We start from the raw sequence: 22,818 nt of genomic DNA, 5'->3' as shown, positions 1-22,818 counted from the left end.
GTACATGGCGTAACATGAACAGGAAGACATGCAGAGAAAAATAAGTCTCCCTTTAAGTCTGATGTCCAAGCTGGTTCTCCTCCCCAGAAGCGGCTGCTGTTGCCAACTTTCCATGTTAAAATGTCAATTTAAGGCGATAATTATTTCCCTGAAATTTCCAGAAGACAAGTGTGTAGGGCTTCAGTAACCAATTACCACAAACTGAGTGGCTTTAAACAGCAGAAATTTATTCTCTCCCAGTTCTGGAGGGCCGTGCTCCCTCCAAAGGATCTAGGGAGAATCCTTGCTTGCTTTTTACAGTTTCTGGTGGCTCCCAGCAATCCTTGGTGTCCTTGGCTTGTAGCTAGTTGCATCTCTCCAATCTCTGTCTCCATCCTCACTGGCCTTCTTCTCTATGCGTATATCTTTGTGAATCCTCTCTTTTTCTTTTATAAAGACAGTAGTCATAGGATTTAGGGCCACTCTGATCCAGAATGACCTTATTTTAACCAGTTACATCTGCAAAGATCCTATTTCCAAAGTAAGGTCACCAAGGTCCTGGATAGACACGAATTTTCAGGGGACACCATTCAACCCACTACAGTAGGTAGTGGTACCTCTCAAATTTCCCCAAAGATCATACTTACGTGGGGCAGGGAGGTTAAAATTAAATGATTAAAAATGCAGATTCCTGGCCCCATCTCAGACCCACAAAATTAGAACCTCTGGAGAAGGAGCCTGGAAATCTGTAGTTTTTTTGTTTTTGTTTTTTCCAGTCAATGAAAGGGAAACTTCATTGAGGCCCCAGGGCCATGAGGCTCAGGCGGGAGGTGACCCTTTGGGCAAAGGAGGAGCCAGAGGAGGGGCCTTATTTGACCTTCCTCTTGGGGCACGTGTTATTGGCGTGGCCGCACTGCTTCTTGCGGCAGTTGACAGCACGAGGGTGCGGGCGAGCGTAACACTTGCAGCAAATCATCTCGTCGCAGTTGTATTTCTGGGCGAGCTGGCAGAGGGAAGGCTCAAGGATGCTGCCCTGCAGGGCGGAGCACCAAGTGCAGGGTGGAGTCTCTCTGGATATTGTAGTCTGAGAGAGTGCGGCCATCTTCCAGCTGTTTGCCGGCAAAAATCAGACATTGCTGGTCAGGTGGGATGCCCTCTTTGTCTTGGATTTTAGCTTTAACATTCTCAATGGTGTCACTGGACTCAACCTCAAGGGTGATGGTCTTGCCCGTCAGGGTCTTCACAAAGATCTGCATGTCTGCGTCCGCTCAGCCGCCTCATTGAAGAGAAAGAGGGCCTGGAAATCTGTAGTTTTAATAAATTCTCTCAACGTGTCTAATGATTGGGTAAATATGGAAAATCCTCTTGTGAAATAAACAAAAGCAAAAATACCAAAGTATAAAACTTGATCCAGTAGACTTGAGATCAAACACTGGGTGTGCCAGTATCGGGCATTTTATCTAATTCGTGTGAGCCTCAGTCTTCCTAACTATAGAATGGTAGCAATGATAATGGTAGCTCCGTTGTAGAGTTGCTAGGAGTGGAAAGAATGCATGTACGTGAACTCCAGATGTTGCAGAGCTGCTAGGAGGCAGATATGAGACTTGAACTCAGAACTTCTGAGTCCATGTCCATCATGCACTTGCCATTGAAACCTATCTTCCTTTTGATGTGACAGAGAAATTGTACATAGGAGTCCTTTAAAGAGCTCCGTTCTCTCAAAGAGTTTTAAATTGGATTCTATGCACTACGCTATAATACATGCACACTTACCAGAAAGTACTTAGTGAAAAGAGCAGTGTGTTTTTTGACCCCTTGGTGACATCTTCCACCTAGAACCATCCACTTACCTCCCTCCCTGCTAACCCTAACAGACCTACTTCACAAGCCCCTAGTCATCCTGCAGTCATCACACAGATAGCATTCTGGGCAGTCTTTTCCGTCTTCCTCCCTCAAAACAGAATCATTGTCATCGTTATTCTGAGAAACCCCAGCTATATTTTTCTAGCACTTGCTGTACTAAGACCAAGGCGGTAAGTGACAAAACTGCGTGGGAGCCCAGCCCTTTCTCCCTCCAAAGCTCATGGGGCACAGAACCATCACTTTACACTGTCTCTTTAAGCCCCTTCCAAAGTTATCCTAACCATCCTGTATGAGGTGAAGGAGGGACAGCTTATTTCCTCCACTGAACTTTAACTCCTTCTAGTCATCTATTCCAAAGCAAAACTCCATGTTTCATTCATTTTTGGGTTCTGAAGTCTAGCACAATCCCTGATTTGAAGTGTGGTCTCAGACCAGCAACATCAACATGTCCTGGAAATTTGTAGAAATACAACTTCTTGGAGGTCTGGGGGTGGCATCCAGCAATCTGTGTTTTAACAAGCCCTAACAGTGGCTCTGATGTACACTCAAGTCTGAGAACCACTATAGGATGACATCCCCCTACCTGGTATCCAAAACACAGATTCTCAGACCTGTGTGTACTCTGGATGACCATTGCTCACACGGCTTTATAGCCCACCTGGCATCATGTTGTCATTGCCTGATGCTCTCTCTGAACTGATTTCTTAGTGCAGGGGATTGCTCTAGTTCATACTTAATTAGCCAGTACCTTATTCAGTGCCTGACACATAGTAGGTGCTCAGTACATGTCTGCCAACAGCGTGGGGGAATTCATGAGTACAGGGAAACTAGACCTACACTTTGGAGAACATGATGCATTTTTAAGAACTAGAAGGAACCTTAGACAACAATTTATTCTAGAGTAAACTAAAGCCCAGTTGAGAAGGATTTCCAGGTTACAACAGCGACTTAATGGCAAAATGAGATGTGAATGATGTCTTGATGTCTTCTATCTCCTTGCTACTCAAAGTATGCTCTGGGGACACCAGCAGCAGCGCATCACCTGGGAGTCTGTGGGAAATGCTGAATCTCAGGCCCAACTCAGGCCTGTTGAACCAGAATCCGCTTTTTCATATGATTCATCTCATTACAGTTTGAGAGGCATTTTCATTTTGACTAGATCACTGGGCTTTCAGTAAACTCATCTCTCATCCTTTAGTTGAATGTCCTTTTTTGTTTTCTGGAGGTGAAATTCAATTTCCTAGTGAATCCACATGTGTGAGGAATTTATTAAGGAGGGGATGGTGCTGGTGAACTTAATTAAATTCACTCAGTGCCTTGGAAATAAAGCTTTAAACAAATGATTAGAAAAAGTTCTTTCGGTACAGATGGGATAACTGATTTCTCATTTAGAATAGCACCCACCCTGGCTCAGATCCAGGCAAAATGTCAGCTGCTCCAACTCACAAAAGGTCAACATATTGCTTCTAACAACGTTTATGAAATACTCATCTCAGAAGTGGGAGCACCATGGAGATGGCTTATATGTAATCCAGCTCCTTGATGTCATCAACCTTAGATGCTTACCTTAGCCTGCTTCATTCCCTCAGGTTCTAAGGTGGAGCCATTAGAGGCTTCATTTTCTCCTCTCTGAAGTAGAGCCAACTTCCTGTTATGGTTATGGGAGTAGAGTAATAGCTTGGAACAGAGACGTCAACAGTTCATCAGCATAAAGTATTTCCCTCTAGAGTTTCAACTTCTGTCACTAAGTCTAAGCCTCAGGGCTGCTTACAATTAGTAAAATCATGTGACTTGAGTTTCTGATTTCCTCCAGCTGTCCTTGATGCGAAATTTGTGATACTGTTGGCAGGCACCAGAAAAAAGGGAGGGAATATTAAAATCATGGATAATGGATAATATCCAAGTCCTATCATTGATTCCTTCCAAAGTTGTTTGCTGTATCTGTAAACTGATGCCAGGAAGGCAGAGGGGTTGGTTCATCTTCATAAATACAGTGCCTGGCACATATTTATTGGGCAGTACCTGCCCAGTAAATACCTTTGAACTGACCTGAAGCGAATACAATCTAATCTGTCACTTAATACATCAATGATAGTAAATGCTGGGATGCCTTCATAATAAAGACCATCATGCTGAAAAGACTGTATCTTAAAGACTTATCTTAAGAGGCCAGGGACAAGACTTCCACTCTGACCAAGATGCAGTAACAGAAGCTAGATTCATCCTCCCACCTGAACCAACCAAAAACAGGCAAAATACGTGCTCAAGATCTTGGATATCAGGCGATGATTCCTGAGAGATGGGAAACAAGCAAGGCAGTCCCTAAGATTGCCCTAGCTTTCTGCCTTGAGAGAGTTTTCAGGCCATGGCACAGGGAGAGGGAACACTAGTGGAGCCCAAAGGGCACCCTGAGCTGGGAAGACAGAGCTGAGAGTCCAGGAAGACCAAGACAGCTTATGTTCACAAGGCACACAGCAGAGAGGAGAGAACTGCACAGAGAGAATTCTGGAGATCTGAAGAGGATTTCCTTGAGGTCAGCTGAGTATTGATCACACATGTGTGAGAAAACTACAAAAGGCCAAGGAAAAAACTACCCTAAAGGATTAGAGGTAACTTTGCTCAGCACTCACATCAGGCCAGGAATAATGCCTATCCTACTAGTGGGACTGAAAAATATCATGAGTCACAGGACATTGGGTAGAGTATACAGAGGACCTCCTCTCAGCAGAGGGACAGAATTTGCCCCAGATGGAACACCACCCCTGTCCTGCCTGACAAATAAATGCAACACCTGGAAAGATCAAATGATTTCCAAGGAAACTTGTCCCAGAAAAAAAATGCTGAAGAATATTTTTAGGAATATAAAAATATCTAGCACTGAACAAGGGAAAACTCACAATGTCTGTCATCTACTGAAAAATTACCAGACATGCAAAGAAATAGGAAAACATGATCCATGATAAAGAAGAAAACTAATCAATGGAAATTGACCCAGAACTGACGTAGATTTTAGAATTAGCCAATAAAGACATTAAAACAGTTAATATAACTGTATTCCATATGTTCGAAAAGTTAAAGACAAGGAAGATATAAAAAAGATCCAAATCAAACTCCAGGAGATAAAAACTACAGTGTATGAAATGAAAAACACACTGGATGGAATTAGTAGCAGAGAAGACCAGTAGTAGAAACTATCCACAATGAAACACAGAGAAAAAGGATAATTTTAGAAAATGAAATGGACAGAGAATCAGTGAGCTATGGTAGAAATTTGAGCAGCCTAATATACCAAAGTTGGGTCCTCAAAGTGGGCAAAGGACAGAAAAACATTTGAAGAAATAATAGCTGAAATTATCCAAATTTGATAAAAACGGTAAACCTATGGATCCGCACAAGCTCAATAAACCCTGTACACAGAAACATGAAGAAAGTGATGCGAAGGCACATTATCATTGAGTTGCTCAACACCAATGATGAAAAGAAAATCTTAAAAGCTGCCAAAGAAAAAAGATACATCACATACAGAGGAACAAAGAGAAGGCAGCTGCTATAAACTAAATGTTTTTGTCCCGTACTACCCAATTTATACGTTGAAACCTAATCCCCAATGTGATCATCAAAGATGAATCACCGGGGCCAGCTCCGTGGCGCAGCGGTTAAGTGCGCATGTTCCGCTTCGGGTGCCGACATAGCACCGCTTGGCAAGCCATGCTGTGGCAGGCATCCCACATGTAAAGTAGAGGAAGATGGGCATGGATGTCAGCTCAGAGCCAGTCTTCCTCAACAAAAAAAGGAGGATTGGCAGATGTTAGCTCAGGGCTAATCTTCCTTGAAAAAAGAAAAAATGATGAATCCCCTCTGGGAGGTAATTAGGATATGAGGGTGGAGCTCTCATGAATGGGATTAGTGCCCTTATAAAAGAGAGCCTGAAAAGCTTCTCACCTCTTCCACCATGTGGGGACACAGCAAGAAGATGGCCATTTATGAACCAGGAAGCAGTTCCTCACAGACACTGAATCTGCTAGTGCCTTGATCTTGGACTTCCCGGGCTCTACAACCATAAGCAACAAATTTCTGTTGTTTATAAGCCACCCAGCCTATGGTATTCTGTTACAGCAGCCTGAACAGACTAAGACAGCAGCTTATTTCTCGTTAGAATCAAAGCCAATGAGAAGATTGTCAAGCAATAACTTCCAATTACTGAAAGAAAAAAAAAAATGTCAAATTAAAATTCTACGTCTAGTGAAAATACCTTTCAAAAAGTCAGGTAAAATAAAGACTCATTCAGACGTACAAAGGCTGAAAGAACTCATCACCTTGTGGTACAGCCCGTACTACAAGAAATGCTAAGGAAAGTTTTTCAGGCAGAAAGAAAATGATACCAAATACAAACATGGATATACAGATGGATATAGAAAGGAGTGGCTCTATATTGTTAAGATGGCAACTCTTCGCTCAATGATCTGTAGATGCAGTGCCATACTAATCAAAATGTCAGCAGGTTTTTCTATAGAAATTGGCAAACTGACTAAAAATTTCATATGGAAATGCAAAGGACCCAGAATAGCCAAAGAGCTTCAAAGAAAACGAAGTTGGAGGACTAATACCACCTCATTCAACACTTTTTATAAAGTTACAGTAATCCAAACAGTAGGGTACTGACATCAAGATAGATGAATTGGTCAATGGAACATGATAGGGAATCCAGAAACAGACTCATACATAGATGAACAACTGATTTTCAAGAGATGCAAAGACAATTCAATGGAGAGAAGGCAGTATTTTCAGTGAGCGGTGCTGTAAAAGTGGGATATCCAAAGCAAAAAACAAGTGAACTTCAATCCATGCCTTACACCATTTACAAAAATTAGTTCAAATGTATCATCAATGTAAATGTAAAACCTAAAACTTCTATAAGAAAACATAAGAGAAAACTTTTGTGAATTTGGGTTAAGCAAACGTTCTATATATGTCATGAAAAGCACAATCCATAAAGAAAAGAAAAAGTTGATAAATTGGATTTCCTTAAAATTAAAACTTATTCTTAAGAGAATGAAAACACAGGCCACAGACTGGGAAAAAAACATTTGCAAATCATATATCTGGTAAAGAATTTGTATTCAGAATATATATGAAAAATTCTCTAAATTCAATAATAAAAAAGCAATAATGCAGGTTTTTAAAAGGGCAAACATTTATACCGACACTTCACCATAGAAGATAGATGGATAGGAAATAAGCACATGGAAAGATGTTCTGCATCATTAGTCATTACAGACATGCAAATAAAAACCACAATGAGATACCACTATGCGCATTAATCTGGCTAAAATTAAAAAGACTGATCATATCAAATGTTGACAAGGATGTGGAAGAATTAGACCCTCCATACACTGCTGACTGGGAATGAAAAATGGTACAACCACTTTGATACAGTTTGGCAATTCCTTAAAATGTTATATATACACCCACCGTGTGATCCAGCAATTCCCCTCCTAGCTATTTACCCAAGAGAAATGAAGGCATGTGTCCATAAAAAAACACAAATGTTCATAGCAGCATTATTTGTAATAACCAAGAACTGGAAACAACCCACATGTCCATCAAAAAATGAGTGGATAGGGGCCAGCCCGGTGGCACAGTGGTTAAGTGCACAAATTCCACTTTGGTGGCCTGGATCCCAGGTGCGAACACGGCACCGCTTGGCAAGCCATGCTGTGGTAGGCGTCCCACATATAAAGTAGAGGAAGATGGGCATGGATGTTAGCTCAGGGCCAGTCTTCCTCAGCGAAAAGGAGGATTGGCAGCAGATGTTAGCTGAGGGCTAATCTTCCTCAAAAAAAAAAAAAAAAAAGAAATGAGTGGATAAACAGTGGTATATCCATATAATGGGTTATTACTTGGCAATAAAAGGGTATGAACTATTGACACATGCTACAACATGTATGAATCTCGAACTAATTATACCATGTAGAAGAAGCCAGAAAAAAAGGAAAATATACTGTATGATTCCATTTATTAAAATTCTAGATCATGTAAACTAAGCTAGAATAAGAGAAATGGAGGGAAGCAGAGCCATGTGGGTATACGTATGTCAACATATTGTACACTTAAAATAGGTACAGCTTATTGTATGTCAATAATACTGTTATAAATAAGCGCATTTATAGATATGTTTTCCAGATAAACTGGGCTATTGCTCTTCCTAAACACCCTCAACTTTCTTGCCTGTCCATCCCTGGTCATGGTGTCCCCGCAGACTGGAATGCCCTCCCTCCATTCTCCACCTGTCAAAATCCTCTTATCCCATAATCCCATCTCAAATGCCTTAATCTTCCTGAAGTATTTCCTGCTCCTTACACTCCAGCATACCTTCCTTAGATACGTTACACTGCTTTAATGGCATAGCTGTTCTGCCATGTTTTATGATTATTTTGGTGCCCGAGGCTGTAAATGGCTTGGACTACACCCACCTTATCTTTGTATCCAACCCTCCCCACTCTGCCTAGCGAACTGCTGTATCCATGTGTGGATATTTTTTTAATTCCATGTTTAGTGGACACAATTTCCCAAAGATACAAGTATTAATTCAGAAATCAAATGGTCATAAGAGAATGGTCTTCTTACCCTGCTGTAGTCCAGTCTTTAGTGTCTAAAGTGTTCTCTCCTTTGCATTTCTGCTGCCGCCACCCTCATCACTGCAGAGATGGACATCGTAGCAGGTCTCTTTCCCTCCAGCCTCTCTCCCCTCCACTGCCATCTTCCCACCATGATCTCACTAACATACAAGTTTGACTGTGTCACCTGCTTACATGGAATTCTGCCAGTGGGTCTCCTTCAGGCTCTCTCCCCTGTTTGCGCTCTCGCTCACTTGCCCATCTTTCCCCCACACTGCATCCAAGCCATTAAAGAACCACAGGCAGTTTTCATCCCCCGCAGCGTGGTTTTCCTTCCACTTCTGTGCTTTTCCCGGGCTACCCCCCTCCTTGGGACTCTCTGCCCAGGACTTCTACTACTCCTTTTTCGTCTAGCCAACTTACCTTCTTCCTTCAAAAGTAAGCTCTAGGACCATCACTGTTCTTTACATTGGATTGTTATAACTCAGCCCATTCCTGTTTGTAGATGAGGAAACTGAGATGCAGAGAGCTTGAGTTCTTCGCTCAAGGCTGCTCAGCTCATAGCCAGCAAGTACGTGGACCAAGTTGATTGACTCCATTAGTGTTATTCTAACCGCTGTGTTACGTGGCCTCTCCTGGATGGCAGCCATTGGTTTCTTTGTCTGCCACCCCCTCAACCTCACGTCCCCTCAGTCCCTGTGGACATCCAGCTCTTTGAAGTCCATGGCCCTGTTGTCAGACTCAGTGTTACTAGCACCTAACAGACTGCCTGGTAGAGAGCAGACATTCAATAAATATTTTTGAATGAATGATTCAAAAGTGATTTAAGGTTATCTGTACTTTGCCCCACCCCAACATCCGGCTTGTTTCAGTTTCTCTTTTGGGAGGGGGCATATTGAAGTCCTGGTATAAGCAGTCCAGTCTAATTGATAAGCAGCCCTTGTGCAGATTGCCCAAGGGTGCGAAGCTGGATATAAAGTTTAACCAACTGACTTGCACATCTGGAGGGAACAAATGTTTGGACTACTATGAGGCAGAGGCAGGCAGATGAGCAGCCCAGGAGCTCAGGTCTCCCTGGCAGCCATCACAGAAAGCACGACGTTCTCCTCTCCCCTCCACAGCCCGCCCTTCTCCCCCCCATCCTCCTCTCCCATGCCCCTCCATGGCAAGAAGTCGAAAGCTTTGAGTTAATTTCCTTCATTTGTAACAGTTTTCCTGTTCTGCTATTTTAACACGTATTTTCTTTAAAGAAAACAAAACTAGTGAAGTCAAAATAAAATTAAACAAATCTAACGCACAGCTTTGCTGCTTTGCAGAGAGACTGACTCTTTTCCCAACTTGTTTGGCACCTTAGCATTTCCTGTGAGAATGAGGAAGATTGAATTTCATGTAGTGTGACCTTCTGAAACTCAGCGATCATTTGCATGATTCTGATTTTCGTCCTCTCTTGCAACCAGTACAGAGTTGCATGACAATTTAAAACTTGTCTAGATAGTTCAGATACGGATTTTTTTTTTTAAAAAAAAACAGCAGTTTTGTGCATAGCTGATTTATTTGTTTGTGCTTGTTTAAATCTTCCTAGTAATGAAAATGATTACTGCTATCTACAAAAGAGGTGAAAGTGTCTTTGTGCAGAGACTTCGTAGAGAGAATAATTATGAAGCTGTCATTTCCATAAATACCTTGACAGTGAAATATCTACGCAGTACTGCAGTGAGTATTTCAAATACAGAAAGAGCTACTGGCCCCAAATTCAGGACCAGCTCTCTAGAAAATTGTAAAGAAAGTTAACTCGGCCTCCAGTACACCATGATTTCTCCACTCTGTTCCCATTCCCTGAACTTCGATAGACATGGTTGTTAAGAAGTGTGGATTCTAGACTCAGAAAGACTACTACCTGCAAGTGTGACCTTGGCTAAGTCACTTCTCCTCTCTAGAAGTTGGGTTTTTCACCTTTGAAATGAGTGGTTGAATTAATTGACCTCTAAGTTCCTTCTTGATTGCTAATTCTGTCTTTGACCATTCATTTGTTCATGCATTTAACCAGGATGATTTTCGTTTCTTTTTTTCCTCAATGTCTAGTTTTCTCATGCAAACTAAAATTGCCTATGGTCTTTTCTACTTCCTGAACCCAAATTCCCTGGCTATTCTAGTCCTTTCATGTCGTAGAGTCTCTTCAAATCCTTCTTGCCCCATCCACCGCATGTCTTCTCTTTGCCATCTCTCGGGACCTCTTTACTGGGTAGTGGCTGTAATAATCCTTGTTGAAGGACTCATGGATGTTAATGGCTTAATGTGCTGCCTTCCACAGGTAACACGTCTTTAATTATGTAGGGGTAACACGTCTTTAATTATACAAGGCTTTTGATCTTATCTTCTCCCTTTTCTTTTCCTCCCTCCTTGGAAAGAAAGACAGTAGAAATTAAAACTGAATGGATGAGCAATATTTTGGTGCTGGTGAAATACTGTTACTATGTGTAAGCAGCTGCCAACTTCACGTGGTAAATTATTGCTTAAGTAATTTACTGAGAATTTGATAAAAGATTCTCTGCTCCTAAGACAGATACAAATTATTCTCTCACGTTTGGAATTTCTCATGTTATTTGAAAACTTAAGAAAGTATGGGCTTGTCAGTGACTACAGGACCCATATCTGTGTTCAGCTCTCCTTTCCCTCATTTGCCTAATGCCGTGTCTATAGGTACTAGGCACTCGAAAAATAATTGTAAGTTAACAAATGAAAAGCCATCTTACAATTTTGTAAATGAGTCAGACAAATAAATCTCACTATTATACACGAATCTGTGACATGAATGAGTTCGATGGCATCGACTGCTGTTCTTACCTCTCAGGTATCAGCACTTCAAATTAATATCCCTAATTCCTTTAAATCTGTGTCATCTTTTTACCTTGCTTTGCACTTTTGCAAGGCTGCCTGCTTTGACATATAATCTGGGTGAGGTTCACAAGATCACATGTTGATTGTTTTAGCCCAAGAAAATCATGTATGGCAAATTGTGTGATAAACATTATAGTATGAAATAAAATAAAATAAATATTTCTGAGTTGACCACTATTGCACGATGCCTGTGGAAACTAGCCTTCTCGTGGGACGTTAAAACATGTGTGACTTTATTTAATACACCATGCTTATCACTTAGAACTGAAGCACCTTGTACCATAGAATTAAATTCCATTATTTAAGACTGAAAGGGTTAACTTCTAGTAAGGGAAAAACAAAAATGTAAAGGGAGGCAATTATAGAACTTTGACAAGAAAGGGAGCCACAATAGAAATGGGACAAGCTTTTAATAGCAGACAGAGCCATCCATTCACGAAGCCCAGCAAATACTTGTGGAGTACCCTCCTCCATGTGTCAGGCAGTGGGGGTGATAAGATAATTCTGATGTATATCATGCCCTAAGGAATTTACAGTCTAGTGGGGGAGATAAACCATAAAAGGATAAGTCTTGTAGGAGAAATTAGCAGATAACCAAAAGCCAGGACTCTCCAAGGGTAGAGCAATCAGGTGAAGTAGAGGTGGCCTATTTCTGGAGAGCTAGAAGTCAAAATACTTTCTAGAAATGTCAAATAGACATCATGATGCTGCCCATCCCTCTCTCCTGCCCATGGCAGACATCAATAAATGATTATGACACTTTCCCTAGTCGAACCTAGAATGAGACCTCAGGTTTCTTTTCAAGTCATCATTTCAGGCACCCACTACCATTTGATCAAAGTTGGCCTACAAAATAAAACTTATATCCCATCCTACATAAGAGATTGCTCCGGCTTGACTGAGAAAACGTAGTAACTTGCAGTCTGGCTAGCTCTTCTGAAAGGGAGATGCTACCAAGACAATATTGATAAAACTTGGAGACTGAATGGGTACCAGGAGAACAGGCCAGGAGGCATCGAGGAAATTGGGTCATCCAACCTGGGTTGTTGGGAGGATGTTTCTGCCATTAAGACAAAATAACCATAAAATAAGCAGACTTTTGGGGAGTAGCCGGTATATGTATACGCTACAAGTCTGAGGTTGTAACAAGAGACCTAAAGGAAGATGGAGATATTTACCCAAACTTGTAATGTTCCTTGCCAAATATGAGCCATTTTCAATTTATCTTAGTAATTGGTTCTGACGTTCATTTAGTTGTCTATGCCAGAAACCTAGGCAACATCCTTAACACTTCCTTCTTCCCAGCCTCATAGCTAATCCATCATGAAGTTCTATCAGTTTTATTTTCTATGCATTTTTCTAACCCATGTACTTTATACCATTTCCACCACTAGATATTACACAAGGCGTACTTACACTAAAAAATTATTCGTGGTTCATCTGAAAGTCAAATTTAATTGGGCATCATATTTTTATTTGCTAATTCCGGCACCCCTAGCCCAAAATAATCTAGTTCAAAAGAAGCAAAAATAAATCTTCAGACTCTAAATGCTACGTTCTGGATTGGACTTTGGGGTGGATTGTTTATTTTGTCAGCATATGGTCCTAAGATTCTAGAGACAAACGTATATTTATTTGACCCGCGTAGCACCATGTATATTTAGATGACTTAAAAAGAAATCGGGTGAGCAAGGTCAAACCACAGAATATTTTGTGAGGTACAGGTGAAGTGTGTAGTGAAAACACAAAATGTTTTCTCTAGTTCAACATTAGCTGACTCTTCTTCTAAAACTTTGATAACAATATCGTTCCCCTAGGAAAGGCCAAAGTGCTGAAATTCTTCACATATTTTGTAAATTTGTGCGTTACTGAAAAACGGAAACCTAGCCAACGGGAGAGATATTGTCAGCTTCCTTCTCCGCTTAGCAGAATACTATATCATGCATGACCTGTTTTTGAAATAGGATTTTGAGAAAACAGCAGAACACCTTTTCTGGCTTCTTTCCCATAAATAGCTCACTCTTGACAGATTCCTTAGATGATCTCGTTAGCTCCCATCATGGCAACCAGATCCCCAAATATGCATTCTTAGCTGGGGATTGTAGCTTCGGGGAATAGAATCAACTCTGGCTAAGGATATGAGGGTGCTCACGTATTTTCCAGGGGGTTCAGAGAGCCAGACTGAGAGGCCCAACACCCAACCACATTGTGAGGGCTCTTCTAGGAAAAATACCGCTGTTGTCACTGCTTAATTACTATCCCACAGCCCACACAACTGCCTCAGCTTGCACCAATAACAACTTGGGACTGGCCAAGCTCTGCCACTGCTGCCATTAGGAGCCAGATGCCTCCACCACTATACCTGCCAGAAGATGGATTCTATACTCATCTACTTCCTCACATTGCCTCCTTCAGAAATGCCATTTTGAGTCAGTGGCTCTGTACCCTTTCAGCAAGGAAGGCTGGGAACTTGAATTCTGGCTTCTACCTTGGGAAAGCTCAGTTCATAATTTGGAAGACTTTCCAGTAGACCGGAAGGGGAGGGGTGTTCAAAAGGCACTGAGGAGCAACCAACATGAAAAATGTTCTCTACTCTTTTAAGCAACAAACCACACTATACAAACATCCTACTAAATGGAACATAATGATTAAGACACAGGCTTTGTAGTCAAATGAACTTGGGTTCCCGTTTGAGCTTTGCCTCTTACTGAGTGGAAGACTGGACAAGCTCACCCTCTGAGATGCCATCTTCTCATCTGTGAAGGATACATTAATACTATTCACCTCATAAGATGATGGTGAAGATAACACGAGAAAGATGAACACGTTTGGAGGTGAAGTTTACATCCTCGCAGGACAGTTATTCATCCTCATTATGAATATTGTTACCACCAGTCTTTTTTATCTCTTTCGTTTGAAGTCTTTTAGATACAACCAATTTGAGGATTTTAAAAAGAATCTATTTTTTTCTTTAGTGTTGTCTTTTTCACATGAGAATGTTATCTCCTAGTGACTTGTTTTACTAATGACATTATTGCAAAAGGTGTGCAAACATTCATTTTCCTAAAGAAACTTTTTCTTCTAAAATTTTTTGGATTGCATTGCAAAAAAAATTTCGTAATTATAGAACAGCAGAAAGGTAGAAATAAAAATACCTCAAAATTCCACTATCTAGAGATAGCCACCATTAATGGTGTGCCACCTATTCGTCTGTGGGAAAGTATTTTTTTATCAACCATGGGAATCACAGATTTGTGGAAGTGGAAGCAAGCATAATGACCATGTGGTTTGAATTCCCCCTGATTCCCAGCGGTGGCTGCAAACCCACAGGCCCCATCCTCCTGACTTCTGCCTCCATCTGGGTTTCTCCAGCCTCCCCTCACAGGGGAAAGGTCATTGGAAACCTTTGTTGCCAGGTTGCAAGTTTTGTTTTATTTATTAATTTTGTGGTAGGGGGCTTCAAGTTTTATGTGTCAGCCTCGTGTTTCTAAACAGGGGAAGTAGAGAATGCTGGGAAATATTATTTGGCTCAGTGGGAGCCTTTGAGAGAGTGAGAGGGAAAGAAAATTACTCTTTTATTGTGAGGTTTGCCAAATGATCTCTGAGAAGCTGTGATATCATTCATATGCTGCGCCAAGCTGGATCGAAACTGCTCATCTTGGCAGCCATCTAGAGTGAGCATGTAATTCCTGGGGGTTGCTATGGGCCTTTATCAGAAATAGTTCCATAGGCAGTATTTACATAACTGTGTGGAGTGTGAGAATAAACACAGCTGTGGCACTGCCCTAAATATTTCTATTCAGCAGGGAATTAAAAGAGAACTTTATTGCTGAACTACAGATAAACACAATTCATCAAGCAGTGGTCAGTTCAACTGGGGAACAAAATAGGAGTTATAAAAGACTGGCCTGCTGAAAATAGCTCCAATCAGCCATCCTGACTTTATTGCTCCTTAACTCCCTCCCTCCCTCCTCTTTCCCAGTTCCAGAAATGTAGGACTCATCAGCTAGCAGGGAAGTTGTCTAGATTTTTTTTATGCCAAGAAGGAAGTGAAAGGCACTCTGATTGACTGAGCATAGGCCTACTGTGGGCCGGTCTGCTTCCAGGTTCTTAATATATGTCCCTCACCTCAGAAGGCTTCCCTTTTTCTTTTCTGGGTTATAGAATTGTGTGTTGGTGGAAGTAAGATTTTTTTATCCAAGGAGAAGCCTTTTAAACTCCAACATGTGTTGAAAGGGATGCGTGATTGCCACAGGTCTAAGTGATCTGTATCTTACAAGTTACTTTAAGCATCCATATATTTTAAACATTAGTGCAGTCCTTATTCAGCTATACGCAGGAAGATAGTTACATGCCATATTAGTTTTCTAGAGCTCCCATAACAAAGTGTGCACAAACTGGAAAGCTGAAAACAACAGAAATTTATTCTCTCTGTTTTGAAGGCCAGCAGTGTGAAATCAAGGAGTTGGTAGGGTTGATTCCTTCCTGAAGCTTTGGGGGAGAAACCATCCCAGGTCTCTCTCCTAGCATCTGGTGGTTGCCAGATGCTTGACATTCCTTGGCCTGTGGATGCCTCCCTCCAATCTCCACCTCCATCTTCACATTGCCTTCTGCTCTTTGTCTCTGTGTGTTTCTTTTGTCTTATAATGTCACTCTCATTGGATTTAGGACTCACCCTAATCCATGGTAGATTAATGAGATAAGGATTTCATCACCATCCTTAATCTAATTACTTCTTCAAAGGTTCTATTTCAAAATCAGTCACATTCTGGGACTCTGAGTAGACATGAATTTGTGGGGATACTGGTGCACTTCTGGCACATGGGGACCATGCACTCTGCTTGCCTCTACCGCACCCAACGCATGCTAAACACCTGTGAGTGTTCTGGAATACTCAGAAATACTCACAGTGTATCTTTGTGTGCATGTGTAAAGAAATCACTGCATTTTGCCAACTCCATTTGTAACCCAAGAGATTTACTAGGATTTTCTGCTTCAATATGCATACCTTGTCTCTTACTAATAGTGTAGCCAGGAGAGAGCTAACTTGCTTACATGTGACCATATGTGCAGATAGTATGAAAGCATTGCATTCACTATTATAGTTCCTTTTCCCAGTTACTGAGCCAACAGAAGGGTCTTAAAATGCCAAAAGCATAAGTGACAACTACTAACGTCAGTCACAAAGCACTGTCACTATTATTATCTCATTTGATGCTCTAGTAACCAGGTTGAAGTTACTATTATCACCGTCATTAGAATGATCATTATCACTTTCATCATCGTCGTCCCTATTTTATAGAAGATAAAGAAACTCAAGGCTCATGGAAATTGTGACCTATTTGTGGTCAGTGTATGAGTCAGGACTTTTAGTTGTATTTGAGAATAAGCCAAATCAAACTGGTTTAAGTAAAAAGGGGAACACAGAAGAAAAATCCAAGGATCTATGAGTGTCAGGTACAGCTGGATCCAGGTCTCATCTCTCAGCTCTGGTTTCCTCTGTGTTGGCTTTATTTGCAGGTGGGCCTTCCCTCTTGAAGGCTAGATGGTCATCAGCAGGTCCATGATTATATCTGTTCCCTCAGTATATATGATGAGAAAAAAATGCCTCCTTAACAGTTACTCCTGCAAAAATCCTAAGGCTTGACCTTCTTGGCCCAGATTGCATCACACCTACAACTCTCAAACCATCAAGCCCCTAAACCACATACACTGAGAATGGGGGTAAAGCCTGTTACTGGCAAAGGGAGCAATGGAAACTGCAAGATAACAAACCTTTGGAGTTTTAAATCGCTTAATTCTGGGGGGATTTCTTACACAGCAGTGGATAACTAATACACTCTCCAAGAGCCCTCTGTGACATCTCCTATAGCATAGCTCTTTATAAACTATATTCCCTTATGGACATCTGTGGTTCTGTCTACACAGTTTCCATTGCTCCCTTTGCCAGCCCAGGAATGGAATTTCTTTCTCTCTGTTTCTTTGTACTCTAAAATATGCTTTGCACTGGATCACATTTTGGTAAAATGAGATTAAATGATAAATTAGGCCAAAGAGTGTGTATTTGAGGTTTGTGCTAGGTAAGATATAGATATAGATATAGATATAGATAGGTAGATAGATATAAATCACCCCTTGAACTTTTCCAGAGGTTCTGGGGATGTTAGCACTACCAGGTCCTTAATTGTTTGGCTTTAGATAGTAGAGCTCATTGATATTAAAGGAAAAAGTTTGTACCCCTCTTCCGTCTTCCCCTTTGGGGAAGGAAGAGAATTAGGCTTCACTTCTTGAAAGGAAGAAAATCAAAGAATTTGGGACATTTCTTAAAACCACCACAGAGAGTCTGTGGATAAAGCAAGCTTCTGGAAAGAGCTTGTTTCCAAAGTAGAGGGGGAGTTTTGAGGGCTGTGAACCAGCAGCCTATAAAGAATTTATAGATGTGGGTAAGGAGGGAGAAGACCATTCTTTCTGTCTAGGCTGTAGCTCCAAAATTGGCTGATCTGGTACAGACAAGATGTTAATCATTCGTGTTGGGGTGAGGGGACAGTGAATGTAGAGGCCTGCCATGATCCTTAATCGATATAATTTTTGGGACATTTAAAGCATATACCCAGGCCTCAACCTCTGGAAATTCTTATTCAGTAGGTCTGGGGTGGGGTCCAAACATCTGTATTTAATTAAATGATTTAAAAATAAAAAAAACTATTCAAGGGTTTCTGAAGAAGACTTCTGATTGAGAACTTCTGCTGCTTTTTTTGCCCACGAAAAGCCACAGGCCTCTCTATCCTGGGTCCTCCGTCTTCTTTCTCTGAGACTAATTGAGGGGGAGGTCAGTTCACCTTCCAGCATGTCGACCGCCGCCGTTGGGACCCCTGGCAACCAACCACACTCAGGGCTTTTTCTTTTGAACCCATAAAGCAGCCTTTCTCAAACTTGGATGGCATCAGATTTACCTGGAGAGTGACTGTGGGGCCCCACCCCCAGAATTCCTCATTCAGGGGGTCCAGGGTGGGAACTGAGAGTTTGCATTTCTAATAGGTTCCCAGGTGTTGCTGGGGCTGCTGCTCCTGCTGGTCTGTGGCCGCACTTTGAGAGGTGCCACTAAAAAGCATAGGACCTGGTGTTCAAACTTGCCTCACAAATAATCCAAGGTCTTCCCAATACTGCAGGCAACAGCGACAACCAATGAGAACAAACAAAACTGTGTCCGTTTTGCCTGAGACAAAAGTAATCCATGGTGATAGAGATCCTAATAGTGGTTATTTTGGGGGGTAGGAACTGGAAAGGGAGCATGAAATGTTTCCAATATTCTGTTTCTTGATCTGAGTGGTGGTTACATGAATGGGTTCTCTTTGCGAAAATGCCTTTGAGCGCTACACTACAATTTGGGCACTTTTCTGTCTATATGTTATACTTAAAAAGCTTACTTAAAAATTAATAATCATGATAAGTGGTGTCAAAACCTGGAGGAAACGAGCCTCCTCTTCACTAGCCTGTATCTGTGTTTACAAGTTGGCTTTCCTTTGGGGGTATGCTGGCAACCCAACAAAGAAAATAGTCTTTCTTCTTTGCTGGCATCATGTGTGTGTGTGTGTGTGTGTGTGAGATTCCTGGGGAGTGACTGCCTCCCAAGCTGTCATTTCTTTGAAAACAAATCCAGATCTTCAAAAGAAAATATTGTAAAAGAAATATTTGCATGTTTTAAATTCCTAGAGTAATAGAAATTAATAGAATAATTTGAAAAGCAAGATAAGCCATTATTAATGCTTTTGGAGACTCCTAGTTTGTGTTCCCATATGCACCTTTATTGAAGTGAGAACTTTGGGAGGGAAGAAAAACTCTCCTTAGATTTACTGCCCATTTCTTTGAAAGGGGCCTAAAAGGCATATGATTTTTTTTCTTTTGGCTGAGGACAAGTGTCATTTAAAGAATTCTCTGTTTCATCACAGAAAACCTTTGGTGGCTTAGTGAGCAGCCTTGTTTTGCAAATTTCTTGCAAAAAATGCTAATTATTACAAAACTCTCCTAGAGACCTTCCACTTTCTAAATCATTCCTTTTCTACCATTTAAGTCTGTCGCTAAAAAGGTTTCTTCACTCTAAAAGGTTGTTTTCAAATATAAATGAGGCCAGGTTGCATTGGGACTTCCGATTTTCAGGTGATCTGCGAAATTGTTATTTTGAACCTCAGGAGCTAAGTGGGACACTATTAGGCATCTTTGCTGGTGATGACGATGGAACTTCAGACAGCTGGAGGAGACAATGGCTGCTCCCCTGTTGGATGTCGCCAGTCTATGAGAGAGCCATTGTAATACTTATCTAAATTCATGGGCTTCTGAACCAAACCAACATGGGATTGAATCCCAGTATCAGCAACTGTGTGGCCTTGGGTAAATTACTTCTTTCTCTCTCCCTCCAAACTTCAGTGTTTTTCTTCTGTTAAATGGGATTAATAATATCAGTCATAGGGACGTTAGGAAAAATACATATATAAGTAGGAAATATTCAATGAATGGTAGCATAATTATTAAGGGATGAAAGGAAATTAATAAACGGATCATCTTATTCAGTTTCAAATTTCCCAATCCCTATATCTTTCTGATGCAAACATGAATGAATAAATGGTATTTATTTGCATGTAGATATGAGTGAATAAAGAAAATATGTTTTTTTCTCTCTGCAATAAAAACTGTCTGTCTAGAAATGACAGACGTGGCGAAGGGGTGAATGGTGGCCAGGAATTTGGGGTGTAGTGGGCACAGAGCACTGTGACTCTAATGGGAGCTGGAGGGAGAGCTTTGTGGTGATGGAATAGTTCTGTTCTTTCATTGCAGTGGTCGTTACACAAACCTACATGTGCTAAAATGGCATAGAACTATACACTTACATTGTACCAAAGTTGGTGTCCTGGTTTTGATAGTGTACTAAAATTACGTAAGATAGAAGCACAGGGGAAACTGGGGGTGGGTATACCAGACCTCTCTGTACTATTTTTACAATGCCGTGTTAATCTACAAGTAGTTCAAAATAACTTAAAAAGAAAAAGTATCTATCCAGAATTTCCTCCCTTTACCACAATTACTGTATGCAGATCTCAAACTCTGTATCTTAAGTGATCCACTTGGAGTTCTGGTGTAAGCTTTGGTGTTTGACTTTAACTATAACACGCTTGGTACATCTCTCTCCCCACTGTTACCTCTTCCTTGGCCAATTCACTCCCTCATTACACGTGTCTAAGGATTAAGTGGTAGGTAAATGTGCCACAGACAAGATTCCTAAAGAGTGCAAAGTTTGGCCACCTTTGATTCTAAAATATTCACAATTAACGCTGAGCAGTAGGATGAAACATGTGGCGAGATATTTCAACCTCCCACCCGCCAGTAGCAGCAAGGACGTGAGTATATTATTAAAATCCTCTGTGGATTGAGACGTAAAGAATTTATTCACCTTAGTGGCCAAGGACTTGACAAATCCTGTCTGCCAGGGAACATTCTAACCCTTCTCTCTTTGCTTCTCTAGGCAGCTTGAAATCCACTCCCCAGATGCTAAGCACACGGTGATCCTCAGGAGCAAGGACTCAGCCACCGCCCAGGCCTGGTTTAGTGCCATCCATTCCAACGTTAGTGACCTGCTGCCCCGAGTGATTGCTGAGGTCAGAGAGCAGCTTGGGAAAACAGGCATTGCTGGGAGCCAAGAGGTCAGGCATCTTGGCTGGCTTGCAGAAAAGGTAAGGAGGAGGTCCCCCCAGTAATAGTCGCTTCCCCAGGGTTTCCCCAGTGCTACTTGCAACCACAGAAGCCAGTTCTCCCATTCCATAGGCTGATTCTCTCTTGTCTGAGTTGGATCTCATTGGATCTTGAGCTAGTTGGATCTCTTGTCCATTTCCAACAGCTTGGCCTTTGCATTATACACAGGCTGTGTCTTAATCAGCCTTGATTCCCTCACATATAGTCAAAGATGTGGCAAAATGCAGGTGCTCACAAATGTTTGTTGAATGCATGAATGAGTGGCTGACTCGGTGAATAGTTTGATTGTCACGTCTACATTTGCAGGGCAGGGAAAATGAACTCACCACAGAGCTGTTGCTTTGGGAGGTAAGGAAGTTAAAACTGTTGCTGAAGAAAGAGTTTGTATGACTTTTTGGTGAATCTGTTTGTTAATAACACAGATACATTTACAAGTGATAGCAGTAATAATAACAGCAAGGATTTCTTCAGCAACTGCTATGTGCTGACACTTTTCATATATTCTATCTTATCTGTATTCTTAACCCAGGAGGCCCTGAAGGTCATCATTTCAGAGCTCCTATTTTGTGCTAGGCTGAGGCAGGAGAAGGAGGGCTATATAAAGATGAGTAAAACTTCCTCTCTTTCCCCAGGGAAGACAGCTGCTGTGGAAAGGACCTGGGGTCCTGTTAACACTGTCACTCTGATTTCTTTTCCGAGTTACGTGATATGTTGACGACAGTAAAACTCACTTTGCAGTGCTCTCCTGGGAGTTAACTCTTCCCTTCATTTCAAAGGATTGTGCCTTAGCCATTGTCCTTACACCTGCCCGCTGTCCCTTGAACTTGACCTTGAGTGCTCAGGAACACTGGACTTTTGGGACAGTCTGACCTCCCAGTGACTCACATTGTAATAGGCGGTAAATGGGAATAGTGATTGTCACATAACAGCTTTCCTGCCAGTGAACCATGTCACCTGAGAAGGCCCATTCAAATGGCACTTGAAAATAACACTTGAACACAGCATTCGGCTCTTTTCCACCATTGTTCTTTGTCTGTGCCAGTTCATGCGTGGGTCTCAGCCACCAAGTTCAACACGAAATGGGTTGTTTGGTTTGGTGTTGTCCCATCTGTCACAGATTTCAAAGGACTAAAGGGACAATGCAGGTGGTTACCAAGATCATAATCAACAGAAACCACAGGTAGCCTCTCGTGACCTTATGTGTTAGGGTTCTAGATGAAAACAATATTGCAAATATGGATGATATCATTTTAGAAGTCACAGTCTCTAACACTCTCTAGGTTTTAACTCTCCAAATATATGTATTTTTATTAGGAGAAGGCCTATTAGTCAGGGATCTGTCTGTTGTAAGTGACAGAAAGCTCAACTCAGCTTGAGCACAAAGGGGTGTCTACTTCTGATAACTACAATGTCTAAGGGTAAGCTTCAGGCATGGTGTGATCCGGGGATTCAAATAATGATATTAGGCTTGCATCTCTATCTCTTTGTGCCCTACCTACTTTGTTGGTTTACACTCAGGCAAGTCCTCTCTTTCTTGGCCTGATGGTTCCAGGCTTGTGGTTTTCCTTGCAACTTCTGTCTCAGTGAATAGAGGACTCTTTGCTTAGCCTAGTTGGACTGACTTAGATCATATATTCAGCCCTGGGTTTGGGCTGAAATCAGCCTTATCTAAGCCATGTGCCCTGAGAGATAAAGAGAAGTGGTTCTCTAATGGGAA

At 41.5% G+C, this 22,818-nt stretch overlaps 1 protein-coding gene and 1 pseudogene across 4 annotated transcripts in view; one reads left to right on the top strand and one right to left on the bottom strand.

Annotated features, from left to right (window-relative positions):
- Positions 1 to 22,818, top strand: part of SNTB1 (syntrophin beta 1) — a 228,302-nt gene that overhangs the window by 118,789 nt on the left and 86,695 nt on the right. For all 4 annotated transcript variants that reach the window (XM_005613396.4, XM_023648905.2, XM_070221779.1 and 1 more), the window contains one exon: positions 20,875 to 21,082. In XM_005613396.4, coding sequence (XP_005613453.4) covers positions 20,875 to 21,082 — 208 coding nt within the window. The remainder of the gene's footprint in view (positions 1 to 20,874; positions 21,083 to 22,818) is intronic.
- On the bottom strand, positions 833 to 1,270 carry LOC102147365 (ubiquitin-ribosomal protein eL40 fusion protein-like; annotated as a pseudogene).

This window comes from Equus caballus, chromosome 9 (genome assembly GCF_041296265.1).
Source record: "Equus caballus isolate H_3958 breed thoroughbred chromosome 9, TB-T2T, whole genome shotgun sequence".
In the NCBI taxonomy this organism is placed as follows: domain Eukaryota; kingdom Metazoa; phylum Chordata; class Mammalia; order Perissodactyla; family Equidae; genus Equus; species Equus caballus.
The sequence above is the reverse complement of the archived record's forward strand: the minus strand, read 5'-3'. Positions and strand labels throughout refer to the sequence as shown.